Source organism: Anoplophora glabripennis, unplaced genomic scaffold, assembly GCF_000390285.2.
Source record: "Anoplophora glabripennis isolate ALB-LARVAE unplaced genomic scaffold, Agla_2.0 scaffold1714, whole genome shotgun sequence".
NCBI lineage: Eukaryota > Metazoa > Arthropoda > Insecta > Coleoptera > Cerambycidae > Anoplophora > Anoplophora glabripennis.
Window position 1 is genome coordinate 18,997 of NW_019417829.1, and position 14,960 is coordinate 33,956.

The 14,960-nt window shown below is 32.4% G+C and overlaps 2 protein-coding genes across 2 annotated transcripts; both read left to right on the plus strand.

Moving 5' to 3' along the window:
• The first annotated feature begins 346 nt into the window (after positions 1–346).
• LOC108915722 lies at positions 347–13,480 on the plus strand. The gene is made up of 6 exons (XM_023456541.1): positions 347–534; positions 614–916; positions 3,383–3,642; positions 6,090–6,093; positions 6,168–6,427; positions 13,339–13,480. Exons 1-6 carry the CDS (start codon positions 409–411, stop codon positions 13,478–13,480), a joined length of 1,095 nt encoding a protein of 364 aa, XP_023312309.1. The 5' UTR covers positions 347–408.
• Positions 13,481–13,523: 43 nt separating this feature from the next.
• Positions 13,524–14,675, plus strand: LOC108915723 (putative zinc finger protein 66). The gene has a single exon (XM_018721842.1). The coding sequence runs from the start codon at positions 13,524–13,526 to the stop codon at positions 14,673–14,675; it is 1,152 nt and encodes a 383-aa protein (XP_018577358.1).
• Positions 14,676–14,960: the final 285 nt, after the last annotated feature.

Below are 14,960 nucleotides of genomic sequence, written 5' to 3' on the forward strand. Positions count from 1 at the left end.
CATAAACATGACACTACCCCCGGGGTTTACACAGACGAGCCGGCGAAGCAAGAAGAGCGCCAGAAGAAAGGGCCCTAGCCGGCGGGGCCCAGCCAGGACAAAAGGAGGTCCCACAAAGCGCCTACACCGGCCGCATTTGCGGTCGGGGTAGACGACGGATGGGGCCCACCTACGAAGGCTGTCCAGGCCTACACGAGATGAGGCAGGATAAAGAGGGATAATCCCCCTCGATCCCAAATCATTGAGGCCAATTTCTAGCCATGGAATAATGGCGGCGTATCTAGATTCCATCTATAGTATTCTGTCTATCTTTATTTTTTATTAATCTATGGGGTGGGTTTGTAGGTTATGGAATAGTTGTCTTTATCTACATCGTTAAAAACTTTTAATTTGATCAGAAAAGTAAAAATGCAAACAGTAAACAATTCGAAAGAAGCATTTTGTAGGCTGTGCCTAAATATTATAAGTGATACAAATTGCCAAGCAATAGGAGAAGCCATAAGGGATGTTCTAAAAATTGTTTTGCCAAATGTGGTAAGAACACGTTATTAATATTAATTATGTGTCTTTATTATAGTTTTTTTGGGTATTTCAAATGACGAATATATTTCAGAACTTGGAACAGGGAGATAAACATGTAATGTGTATAACATGTTCCATAAAATTATCCGACGCTTTTAATTTTAAGTCGACGTGTATGGATACTGAGGATATTATTTCTGCATATGTTAATTCCAGTAAAATCTCAGTGGTTGACTTAAAAGAGGTTTATCTGAAGGAAAAAGGTAATATTCAGTTAACTGATATATTGGAAAATCAGAAAATTTGTTTATTATGTATTCAATTGATAACACTTGGATTTGTGCCCCTAAACGAAGTGGAAAATGATGTAATTGAAAAGTTTATATCTCGACAAGTGAGTATACTTCAGAGTACTTTTCAGAAAAATGTTTGTGTGTGTTCAAATACAGGGCTTTCATTAATGTCCGAGACCCACGTGACCACGACGATAAGCAACCAACATTACATTTCCCAATACAAATTGGTATTCCATAAAAATTAAAACACTGAATCAGTCTATAGCATCAGTGGTGTAGATATTTTATTTTTATCAAAGGAAAAGGTAATATAAGAAAGATGTCATTTTAGTCGTTTATTTTGATGTATTAATTTAGAAATTTACATTAACTCAGAACTGAAATGAAGAAATCCGGCTTACACCTGGATAAGTCAAATTCAAAAAAACAATTTACAATTGATTGTTGAACATTTAATATTTATTAAAAATTTTATTTATTACATATTGCATACATCTTGCCATAAAATTTTTATGTTCCAAGTAAAAAATTAGTCATGTTTACACTTGTTCAAATTTAAACTAGAAGTTTTAACAGGTAGAGAATATAAATAAGTCACAATAGTTTTGTTTATCTTAGGATAGGTTTGGAACGTTTGATGTCGATACAAAACAGAAAATAATTTTACCACTCACCAAAACACTTCTACTTTTTCCGATGCTGCGTTTTGTTAACAAAGTTAACATTCTCAACGCACAATTAAAAAGTGTTTTGGTGAATGGTATTTTGTTTAGTTTTTATTATAAAAGGTGTTCAAAATGTCCTCCTTTATTTTCTAGACATAAATTTACCCTCCATTTCATGCATTCGAAAACACGTTCCAATTCATTTGGAGTAATGGATTCGATTTCATGGCGAATTGTTACTTCTAGGTCTTCAAGTGTGTGAACTCGCTGCTTGAAAATATTATTTTTTATAGGTCGAAAGAGATAATAATCTAAAGGTGTAAGATCAGGGTTTCGACTAGGCCACAATCCCCTACTAATAATTCGATCCCCATAAAATTCTCCCAAATATCTAACCGTTTCTGCTGCGGTGTGTGCTGCCATGTGTGTTGAAAATATCCATCTTGTTAAAAATATCCAAACCGCAATTCGTCATAATGCATTTGCTCTAAAGCTTGTCATAAAACCTCCCTATACCTTTCACCATTTATCACTTCTCGAAAGAAAATTGGCCCTGTTATCCGCCTCCTTGAAACGGCTACCCATATACCAATTTTTTGTGGGTGTAGCGAAGTTTCAATAAACTCGTGTGGGTTTTCTGTAGCCAACGTTCTGTAATTTTGGCTATTAATGTAACCTGATAGATGGACCCATGCCTCGTCAGAAAAAAACCTCAATTTCAATAAATCATTGTTGTTCAGATATTCATTGAACCATTCACAATACCGTATTCGTTGGTAGTAGTCTGGTGGATGCAACTGCTGAACAATAGAGACTTTGTATAGGTGCATGTGCAATGCCTTCTTTAAAACCTTGTGACACGTTCCCACCGAGAACCCTATCGACAAAATAAATATTCAGAAATGTACACACGTTATATAAAATTTTTTTATTTTTTTACAACATAATTATTATAATTATAAATGTAGTTTCGAGTATTTAATGTGTGTAACATAAAAACTACCTGCATACCTGTTTGGGCAGACAACTGGGGGATAGATTTTTTAGGGCTCTGCTCCATACGTTGTCGAATATCGTCAACTGCATTTTCAGTTAAAACTGTTGGCCTGCCTGTTGATTTCCCCTTACAAATACAATGTTTTTCATCATATCTCTTGATAAGTATTGATTTGTGCTTCCTAAATACGTCATAATCAACGTCTACATCAGGGAAAGCTTCAAATACATTATTTACTTACGTAAAAAACACAAACAAATTCTGTAGTTCTGAAAAGAACTGTTGTCAGTAAAGGAATTAAATGTAAAAATGTTGGTACACCAGAAAAACATTCAAGGGAAAACGTACTAGCATAAGAAAGTAATGACGTAAACTATCGGCCGCGGTACCGTGGACGCCTCTGGACTGACAGCTGGTTTAGGGTCCCTAAACTTGAAATTTTTCATAATAATTGGTCACGTGGGTCTCGGACATTAATGAAAGCCCTGTATAATTGTCCTATTAAATGAAAAAATTCAAAGTAGTGATGTAGTAGTGTAGTGTAGTTTAATAAAATCTCGTGAAAAATTACACCAACCTCAGTCGATTAAACAGAATGTTGTGATTTAATATAATTAATCATGATCTTATTGATTTAAATAATTTTTAATCTTGCCAAAATTTAATTGTCAACATCAAGGAAATAAAATGACTGTTCCAAACAAAAGTACTGGTCATGTGGCTTGTAACCATTTATGAAGGTTTTGCATCAGAGTAATCAGCTATCTTTTATTGTATTGTTAAATTGCTAATGCCATCAATGGCCGATGGCAATGGTTCCTCAGTTGTGTAAATCTAAAATACACCGTTTTTATTCAGTTGTAGATATTCCCTGGGGAATAACACTTTTTTATTTGTTGCAGAATATTAGAGCTACTGGGGATTCTGTTATATGTGAGTCATGTTTTGATTCGCTTTGTACTCATGGTGCTTTTTTAAAGGACTGCCTTGATGCACAGGAAAAATATAAAAATATCGACAAACAGTCTTACATTAAAACTGAAAAAATTGAAATAAAACTGGAAGGTAGTCAAGATGGGCAAGAGAAATATAGAAGTGTTGATAAGCAACCTTATCTTAAATGTGAAGAAATTGAAATAAAGGCAGAAGATGATCAGGATGGGTAAGGAAATGGGGATATATTTTGTAATTTTAAAGTTTATTATACTCCTGTTTTTTTTTTGCATGGAGCGCTTGACATAAGTAAGTAAGTAAGCTACCCATTAATATAAATACTGAAACTCTTGCTAGCAATTGCAATGCTAGATATAATTTCAAGAAAGCAGATTTTTCTTCATTGTATAATGATCTGAATACTGATTTCAGTAAATTATTATTATACAAAGATGCGAGTGGGGCCTGTAGCTGTTTTTATAACATTTTAGATGTAATTTTTTCCAAATCTGTTCCAAAAATTATTCCAAATAATAATCATTATCCATCATTCTTCACTAGTAGTATAACTAGAGAAAAAAAATCTATACTTTGGAGGTTATACAGGGTGTCCCGAAATTAATGCAACAAAATTTGGTCAGATTTTTAAGACAAATTTAGGGCACCCGTATTTTTTATTTTTGCTAAGTAGCCCTCTCTTTCGCAGTTACAGCCCCCTGAAATCCATCCTTAAGAATAGTCTTTTTTTTTTATAACTCGGAACCCTGTTGTACGAGAATCACTTAATTTGGTACGCATGACGTGGAATCTGATAGTGATACGTTTTTTGGTTAGGAATCCCCTTAAGACAGTTTTTCATGGGCCCTCTTGTCTTTGGAGCCAAAAAAATTTGGTAGCATATTTAAATTTCTTAAAAATTATTAGTCCGCTAGAAAGCCATTAAATGTAGACATTTTTTATCTCTTGATACTTTTTTCGAAAAACGCAATGTTTTCGAGAAAAATGTCGAAATGTGATTGAATGCATATCGTGATTCGCTACTTTTCTCAAAAACATTGTGTTTTACGAAATAAAATATCAAGAGACAAAAAAGTTTCTAAATTCAATGGCTTTCTAGCAAACTAATAATTTTTTAGAAATTCAAATATGCGACAAAATTTTTTTGTCTAAGAATCTATGAGCAAATTTTGTTGCATTAATTTCGGGACACCCTATATAATAACGGGGATATAAAAATATACAGGGTGTAAAGAAATCACTACATCAAAATTCAGGAGGCGATGTCTTTCATATAAAAAAATTAATTTGAACATCCTCCATGAGGATATAACCGCTTAAAGAGGGTGCCAAAAAAGTAGTTTTTAATTTTTTTTTCTGAAGTAGCAAAAAACTGACAAGTGAAATCAAGTAGGCGTTTTCTGCTCTTCTCGATAGAAGGCACCCGGTAAATAATTTGTTGATTTTCGCCTACGGTTGTAAGCAGTGGCGGCGCGTGAACATTGATTGAATGTGTTCTGCTTAGGGTTGTTACATTTGTTGAATTGAATTCCGGGATATTAAGTGCACGGAGAGTCTCTAAATAGCGCCGCAGGTGAAAAATTTTGAAATTTTCAAGGACACGCCTTTTCCTGGCACTTCTGAATTTCAAGGAACAATCCATTTATACAAAATTACAGGTTTTCACAAGAACGATTTTTGAAATTGATACCTTTTTGAAACATCTTTTCACGAATTACCTACTGACGGTATAAATAAATTGGAATAAACTAAATATATTTTATTAAATTATTGAATATTGTCTATAAACAAAAACATCGTTTACCAATGATTCAACGAATTTTAATTTTCCTCACCATGTTATGGTTTTTTCTTTATCTTTTTTTATATATATTATATTCCGGGAGTTATACGTGCAAATCCGAAATCCGGGACCNACTGCATTTTCAGTTAAAACTGTTGGCCTGCCTGTTGATTTCCCCTTACAAATACAATGTTTTTCATCATATCTCTTGATAAGTATTGATTTGTGCTTCCTAAATACGTCATAATCAACGTCTACATCAGGGAAAGCTTCAAATACATTATTTACTTACGTAAAAAACACAAACAAATTCTGTAGTTCTGAAAAGAACTGTTGTCAGTAAAGGAATTAAATGTAAAAATGTTGGTACACCAGAAAAACATTCAAGGGAAAACGTACTAGCATAAGAAAGTAATGACGTAAACTATCGGCCGCGGTACCGTGGACGCCTCTGGACTGACAGCTGGTTTAGGGTCCCTAAACTTGAAATTTTTCATAATAATTGGTCACGTGGGTCTCGGACATTAATGAAAGCCCTGTATAATTGTCCTATTAAATGAAAAAATTCAAAGTAGTGATGTAGTAGTGTAGTGTAGTTTAATAAAATCTCGTGAAAAATTACACCAACCTCAGTCGATTAAACAGAATGTTGTGATTTAATATAATTAATCATGATCTTATTGATTTAAATAATTTTTAATCTTGCCAAAATTTAATTGTCAACATCAAGGAAATAAAATGACTGTTCCAAACAAAAGTACTGGTCATGTGGCTTGTAACCATTTATGAAGGTTTTGCATCAGAGTAATCAGCTATCTTTTATTGTATTGTTAAATTGCTAATGCCATCAATGGCCGATGGCAATGGTTCCTCAGTTGTGTAAATCTAAAATACACCGTTTTTATTCAGTTGTAGATATTCCCTGGGGAATAACACTTTTTTATTTGTTGCAGAATATTAGAGCTACTGGGGATTCTGTTATATGTGAGTCATGTTTTGATTCGCTTTGTACTCATGGTGCTTTTTTAAAGGACTGCCTTGATGCACAGGAAAAATATAAAAATATCGACAAACAGTCTTACATTAAAACTGAAAAAATTGAAATAAAACTGGAAGGTAGTCAAGATGGGCAAGAGAAATATAGAAGTGTTGATAAGCAACCTTATCTTAAATGTGAAGAAATTGAAATAAAGGCAGAAGATGATCAGGATGGGTAAGGAAATGGGGATATATTTTGTAATTTTAAAGTTTATTATACTCCTGTTTTTTTTTTGCATGGAGCGCTTGACATAAGTAAGTAAGTAAGCTACCCATTAATATAAATACTGAAACTCTTGCTAGCAATTGCAATGCTAGATATAATTTCAAGAAAGCAGATTTTTCTTCATTGTATAATGATCTGAATACTGATTTCAACAAATTATTATTATACAAAGATGCGACTGGGGCCTGTATCTGTTTTTATAACATTATAGATGTAATTTTTTCCAAATCTGTTCCAAAAATTATTCCAAATAATAATCATTATCCATCATTCTCCACTAGTAGTATAACTAGAGAAAAAAAAATCTATACTTTGGTGGTTATACAGGGTGTCCCGAAATTAATGCAACAAAATTTGTGTGGTCCTCTCTTTCGGAGTTACAGCCCCCTGAAATCCACCCTTAAGGATAGTCTTTTTTTTTGTAACTCTGAACCCTGTCGTACGAGAATCACTTAATTTGGTACGCAGAGGTTGCATGACGTGGAATCTAATAGTGATACGTTTTTTGTCGAGGAATCCCCTTAAGACAATTTTTCATGGGCAATTTGGTAGCATATTTAAATTTCTTAAAAATTATTAGTCCTCTAGAAAGCCATTAAATTTAGACATTTTTTATCTCTTGATACTTTTTTCGAAAAACGCAATGTTTTCAAGAAAATGGCAAAATGTGATCGAATGTATATCGTGATTCGCCATTTTTTTCAAAAACATTGCGTTTTACGAATAAAATATCAAGAAATAAAAAAGTTTCTAAATTCAATGGCTTTCTAGAGGACTAATAATTTTTAAGAAATTTAAATATGCGACTAATTTTTTTTTTGTTCCAAAGACAAGGGGGCTCACGAAAAAGTGTCTTAAGGGGGTTCCCCGCCAAACAGCTTAGCACTGTCAGGTTCCACATATCATAAAACCCCTGTGTATCAAATTTAGTGATTCTCGTATAATAGAGTTCTGAGATATAAAGAAGACTATTCTAGGGGCAGATTTCAGGGGGCTGTAACTCCGATAGAGGGGGGCTACTTGGCAAAAATAAAAATAAGGGTCTCCTAAATTTGTCTAAGAATCTATGAGCAAATTTTGTTGCATTAATTTCGGGACACCCTGTATAATAACGGGGATATAATAACAATATACAGGGTGTAAAGAAATAACTACAACAAAATTCAGGGCGCGTTTCCCTGTCTTTCATATAAAAAAATGAATTTGAACATCCTTCATGAGGAAATAACCGCTTAAAGAAGGTGCCAAAAAAGTAATTTTTAATTTTTTTCTGAAATACCAAAAAACTGGCAGATATGAAATTAAGTAGGCGTTTTCTGCTATCGAGAAGGTACTCGGTAAATAATTTGTTGATTTTCCCCTACGGTTGTAAGGGGTAGAAAAAGCCACCCCTAAGACTTGTTTCATACATAACTTTTTTTCTTATTAATATCTTGGCATTTAGAAATTCATTTCGGATAGCCTGATTCATTCTAAACAAAAAAGGCCTCTTGTAATTTTTTCGTAAAATTAACGGTTTCAGAGCAAAAAATTTATTTAAAATCAACTACAGAGTATTATTGCATTATTGAATTAATTATAACATTTAAGTTGCCAGTACAAAATATCAACATGACAGCAACCTAATAGATAAATTACAGTTCAATAAAAGTTCTACCCTATGACAATCATGCATTGTAATTGATTTTAAATAAATTTTTTGTTCAGAAACCGTTGGTTTTACAAAAAAATTCAAGGGACTTTTTTTGTTTGGAATGATCAGGCTATCTGAAATGAATTTTTAAATGGTAAGGCAGTAATAAGAAAAAAAATTATGTATGAAACAAGTCTTAAGGGTGGCTTGTATTAAAAATCAAATACGTATTGGGAACATTTACAAGTAATTGAGCAGCAATTGCAAGCAAATCCTAGTCAGTTTTGGTCTTATATTAATACCAAAAAAAAAATATTTTGTGTATACCTAGGTCAATGAAGAACGTAAACATTTTATTAAGTAATCGAAGTGATGCTTTTGCTAGCTTCTTCAAATCATCATTCTAGTAGTTTTTCTCCTAACAGTGTGAATCAAAAGCTTGATACAAATTATTTAAATTGCCCTACCTTTTCGGATGTGATCTTAAGTGCATTCAAAAAATTCAAACCTAGAATTACAGGCGGGATGGAATTCCAGGATTTTTGCTAATATTTTATATAAGCCTTGAAATTCATTTTCAACTTATCATTAGATTAATTAATTTTTCTACACTACGGAAACAGTCAAAGATTTGTCCTATTTTTAAAAAAGATGACAAAACTCTAATTGAGAATTACAGGCCGCCAGCAATTTTATCCAATTTTAGCAAATTATTTGAAATTGTTTTATATGAATATATGGCTTTTAATTTTAAATTCCTAATTTCTCCAAATTAATATGGCTTCACGATAGGTAAATCCACAGTATCAAATTTAGTATGTTTGAATCCACATGTATCAAAAATCTTAGATGCAGGAGGTCAAGTTAACGTTGTATATACCGATTTGTCTAAAGCGTTTGACAGACTTAACCATTATTTGTTACTGGAAAAATAATTTTATTATGGCTTGACACGAAATTTTACTCATTTTCTGCAGTCCTATTTGTCTCATAGAATATTACATGTTCAGTATCGTGAACTGAAGTTTGTTAATGTATACGTCAGGTAAAATCTGAGTATTGACAGTAATATGTTGTTGTATGCAGATGACCAAAAGCTGTTCAGGTGTATTGAAAACATTGAAGACTGTTTGAAACTACAATCTGATCCATTAGCGATTAACTCTTGGTGTGACACTAACTCTCTACCACTTAATATCAAGAAACGTTTTTTGTATGTGATTTACTAGAAAGACCAATTTTACTTCTATTAATTTATGCATGTAATATTGATAATTTAACCAAATTTGACCAATTTAAGGATTTAGGTGTTTTGTTCGACTCCAGACTGACAGACTGACTTTTGTTAATCATATTAATCATAAAAAAGAAGTGTGAATATCGCGGAGTATAGACGTAGTGATTTGCTCTGTGTTTATTTTAAGTTCTTGGTGGAAAAACAATCTAATTAACAAGTTAAAGTTGATCAGATTTTCGTATACAGTACATTACGATTGTTGTCAAATTTCGAAAATTCTATCTTAAACAGAAACATTTTAAATTGGCTTTATAATGTCTCACATTTGCAAACAATGCTCTTTACAAGTAACAAAGAAATCGCCAGGCGTACAGTGAACAGGTTTTTGTGGAAATTTTTTCCACAACAAATGTGCTGGTCTTGGAATAGAACAAATTAAACTTATAAAGGCGAACCCTGGGCTAGGCTGGCGATGTGCGGCTTGTCAATCTTCTAACGATAACACGAATCAGAGCCAGTCAGGCTCGGACGAGGACGTTATTATCAACGCTTGCTACAGTGGAAGTTCTTCAAACACAACTAATAATACTTATTTGGCTTTTATGCAAGATATGAAGAATCAACTAAAATATGTACGGGACAAACAGGATGAGCTAATTAATTCAATAACTTTTTGCTCTGATAAAATCTCGGATTTCGAGAAATCTCTTTCTGACATGAATGCTAATATGAAGATTATTCAGCAACTGAAGACAGAAAATGATATTCTTAAGAAAGAAGTTAATCACATTAATTCTAAACTGAATGACTTGGAGCAACACGCTCGTTTAAAAAACATTGAGATACAGGGTGTCCCCGAAAAACCTAATGAAAATATTCTGTCTATCTTCTCTAAAATTGCTTCTTTTTTGAACGTTGACTGTGATAACGTTGTTGAATGTGCACATAGAGTGCAATCTTTCAGTAAAAATGCTCAGAAACCAAGAAATATTATAATAGGACTTCAATCACGTCAAATTAAAGAAAACATACTTGCGGCAGCGAAAAATAAACGAAGAGGTTTGTCAACACCTGGTTTAAATATTGAAGGTGTTTCCCAAGCTTTATTTATTAATGAACACCTTACATCAAATAATAAATTACTATTTAAAGAAGCGAGGGATACTGCCAGAAATAAAAATTATAAATATATATGGATAAAAAATGGCAACATTTTCATTCGCAAAACTGATATTTCCAGGGTTATACCAATACGTAATGCTGATAGTTTGGTGTCACTGTAAGAAATCTTATTGTAACAACTTCAGTTGGATTCATGGATTGGTTAATTTATTACCAAAATACTCGTGGTTTAAGGTCAAAAACACGTAATTTTAAATTAAATTCAATTAATTATGATGCNTGTATATTATTGTTAAATGGTTTTATATAACTTTTACTTCGGCTTGCTCCACTAACTTCAATATTTAATTGTGGTGTTGGCCCACCTAATTCTTTTATTTTTTGTTTATCCTCATAAGGCAGAGAACCAAATAAAGTTTTTTGTAAAAACGAAACGCTATTCATTTTAATAACTGTAACATCCGTAGACGCCTAAACGAAAATATTCACACGTGCCGCTTGCAGAAATAAACCACCACATACCACATACGGAATATTACTGCATTTACTGCAGCAGTGGCTGTCGTTGTTGCAGCCACAAAAGCCCATATAAAAGTGTACTCACGTGCCTGATTAGCCAATAAAAACAAAGGACGCATCTAACTGTTCGCTGTGCACACATTTTGTATATGAGGTTGCATATATTAAGGAGCGTAGCTCGCGTCGTAATAAATAATATAAGCTTCTAGATTTTTTTTAGCGCGAGTACATTTGGATTCTTTAAATATTTTGTTCTGCAGCTCTGCAGCTCTTATGGTATAACTGCCACTAAGCCCTAGAAAAGGCCGCCGTAAGGCCTAGAAAAAGCCACTCCTAATACTTGTTTCATACATAACCTTTTTTCTTATCTTAGCATTTAAAAATTCATTTCAGATAGCCTGATTCATTCTAAATAAAAAAGGCCTCTTGTAAAGCAAAAAATTTATTTAAAATCAGTTACAGGGTATGATTGCATTATTGAATTAATTATTGTAACAATTAAGTTGCCATTACAAAATACCAACATGACAGCCACCTAATAGATAAATTACAGTTTGATAACATTTCTACCCTATGACAATCATGCAGTGTAATTGATTTCAAATAAATTTTTTGTTCAGAAACCGTTGATTTCACAAAAAATACAAGGGACCTTTTTTGTTTGGAATGAATCAGGCTATCTGAAATGAATTTTTAAATGGTAAGGCAGTAATAAGAAAAAAAATTATGTATGAAACAAGTCTTAAGGGTGGCTCGTATTAAAAATCAAATACGTATTGGGAACATTTACAAGTAATTGGGCAGCAATTGCAAGCAACTCCTAATTAGTTTTGGTCTTATATTACCAAAAAAAAAATATTTTGTGTATACCTAGTTCAATGAAGAACGTAAATATTTTATTAAATAATCGAAGTGATATATTAAATGCTTTTGCTAGCTTCTTCAAATGATCATTCTAGTAGTTTTTCTCCTAACAATGTGAATCAACAGCTTGATACAAATTATTTAAATTGCCCTACCTTTTCGGATGATGCGATCTTAAGTGCATTAAAAAAATTCAAACCTAGAATTGCATCAAGGCTGGATGGAATCCCGGCATTTTTGCTAAAGAATTGTGCCAACATTTTATTTAAGCCTTGAAGTTCATTTTCAACTTATAGATTTGTTCTGTTTTTAAAAAAGATGACGAAACTCTAATTGAGAATTACAGGCCGTCAGCAATTTTATCCAATTTTAGCAAATTATTTGAAATTGTTTTATATGAATATGGCTTTTAATTTTAAATTCCTAATTTCTCCAAATTAACATGGCTTCACGATAGGTAAATCCACAATATCAAATTTAGTATGTTTGAATCCACATGTATCAAAAATCTTAAATGCAGGAGGTCAGGTTAACTTTGTATATACCGATTTGCCTAAAGCGTTTGACAGACTTAACCATTATTTGTTACTGGAAAAATAATTTTATTATGGCTTGACACGAAATTTTACTCATTTTCTGCAGTCCTATTTGTCTCATAGAATATTGCATGTTCAGTATCGTGAACTGAAGTCTGTTAATGTATACGTCAGGTAAAAATAAATCTGAGTATTGACAGTATAATATGTTGTTGTATGCAGATGACCAAAAGCTGTTCAGATGTATCGAAAACATCGAAGACTGTTTGAAACTGCAATCTGATCCATCAGCGATTATCTCTTGGTGTGACACTAACTCCCTACCACTTAATATCAAGAAACGTTTTTTGTATGTGATTTACTAGAAAGACCAATTTTACTTCTATTAATTTATGCATGTAATATTGATAATTTAACCAAATTTGACCAATTTAAGGATTTAGGTGTTTTGTTCGACTCCAGACTGACAGACTGACTTTTGTTAATCATATTAATGACATTACTAAAAGTGCCTATAAATCTCTTGGATTTACCATTCGCAATTCTAAACAGTTTTCCATGAATACTATTAATTACTTTATAATTCACTAGTTCGTTCTAAACTGGAATATGCTAATATAGTATGGAATCCAGTCTACGAAATTCATAAAAACAACCTCGGGGGCATTTTTTAAATACCTTAAGTTTGAAATTGATAATATCCATCCACCTCGCGGAATCCCTCAATCCGAACTATTAATCAGGTTTTAACTTAATGACTTAACTCTTTATTTTTCTGTTTAAACTTGTAAATGGGATAATTGATTGTAAGGAATTACTACAGTATTTAAATTTTAATATCTTGGGATGTAGAACTAAAATAAATAAATATTTAAATCCATTATATTTTTTTTGTCGACTTTTCAAAATACTTGTTTTGATTTGTGTTTATATAATTTAAATTTTTCAGTAATCCACCTTTGTACCACTTGGAAAATGAAACAATTGTAAACAAAATGAGGTGTACTTCTGAAGATGAAGGGGAAATAAAGAATGAAGATATACTTAAATGCGAGCCTGGATTTAATGAAAATCTTGNAATTTTTCAGTAATCCACCTTTGTACCACTTGGAAAATGAAACAATTGTAAACAAAATGAGGTGTACTTCTGAAGATGAAGGGGAAATAAAGAATGAAGATATACTTAAATGCGAACCCGGATTTAATGAAAACCTTGCGACATCAATGTCAGTTACCAATATCCAAATATGCAATACTGAAAAGTCTAGATTCGAAAAGTGCGAACCTTCGTTAGATATGCAATTATACCGATGTAGAAAATGTAAATATGAAACCAAGCTTGAAGCGAATATGGAAAGGCATCGGTTAATGCACAAAAACTCTACAAAAATTCAAGTGTTCATGTGTGATATGTGTAGCTACGAAACTAAATATAAGAGTTATTTGAAAGTGCATCAGTTACAGCACAGAGACGTTTCAGAAATCCAAATATACAAGTGCGATAGGTGTAGTTTTGAGACTAAATATAGAAATTCCATTAGAGCTCATCAGATAACCCACAAAGACACTTCCGAAATTCAAATATACAGATGTGATATGTGTAGTTACAAAAGTAAATACAAGAGAGTTCTAAACAGACATCAGTTAACACACAAAGACCCTTCGGAAGTCCAAATGTACATGTGTGATTTGTGCTCTTACAAAACTAAACTTAAGAGTAATCTAAGCAGGCATCAGTTAGTGCACAAAAATATTTCAAAAATGGAAACGTATAAATGTGATGCTTACGCTTATGAAACTGAAGAAAAGGGAAATCTAAACGACCATCAGTTAAAGCACAAAGACCCCTCAGAGGTCCAAATGTACATGTGTCATACGTGTCCCTACAAAACTAAACTTAAGAGCAACCTAAGTAGGCATCAGTTAGTGCATACAAATATTTCAAAGACTGAGACGTACAAGTGTGATGCTTACGCTTATGAAAATAAAGAAAAGAGAAATCTAAAAGACCTTCAATTAAAGCACAAAGACCCCTCGGAAGGCCAAATGTACATGTGTGATTTGTGTTTTTACATAACTAAAGTTAAGAGTAATCTAAAGAGGCATCAGTTAGTGCACAAAAATATTTCAAAGGCGGAAATGTACAAATGTGATGTCTGTCCTTATGAAACTAAATACAAGAGAAATCTAAAAGGCCATCAGTTAAAGCACAAAGACCCCTTGGAAGTCAAAATGTACAAATGCGATGCCTGTAATGGGGAACCAGATATAGGGATTATTTTTTAATCTAGTAGACATAAAGATTAGATATTTAATAAATTATTATATATATATTATATTCTTAAGGCTAATGTACTGTTATTCAAGTAAACTTTGAAATATAATAGAAGATGCACTTGTATAAGTTAATATTGGTGTAGTAGTGTACCATATTTTGTCATTCTTATTTTCTGTTTTTGTTTTATTATTTTTTGTTATTAATGTGGCTGGACTTAAGGGGATAAACCACATTAGGAGGTTCAAAAAATCATTTTTCTTGGATAGATTGTTAGTATAACTATTCAAAAGTAC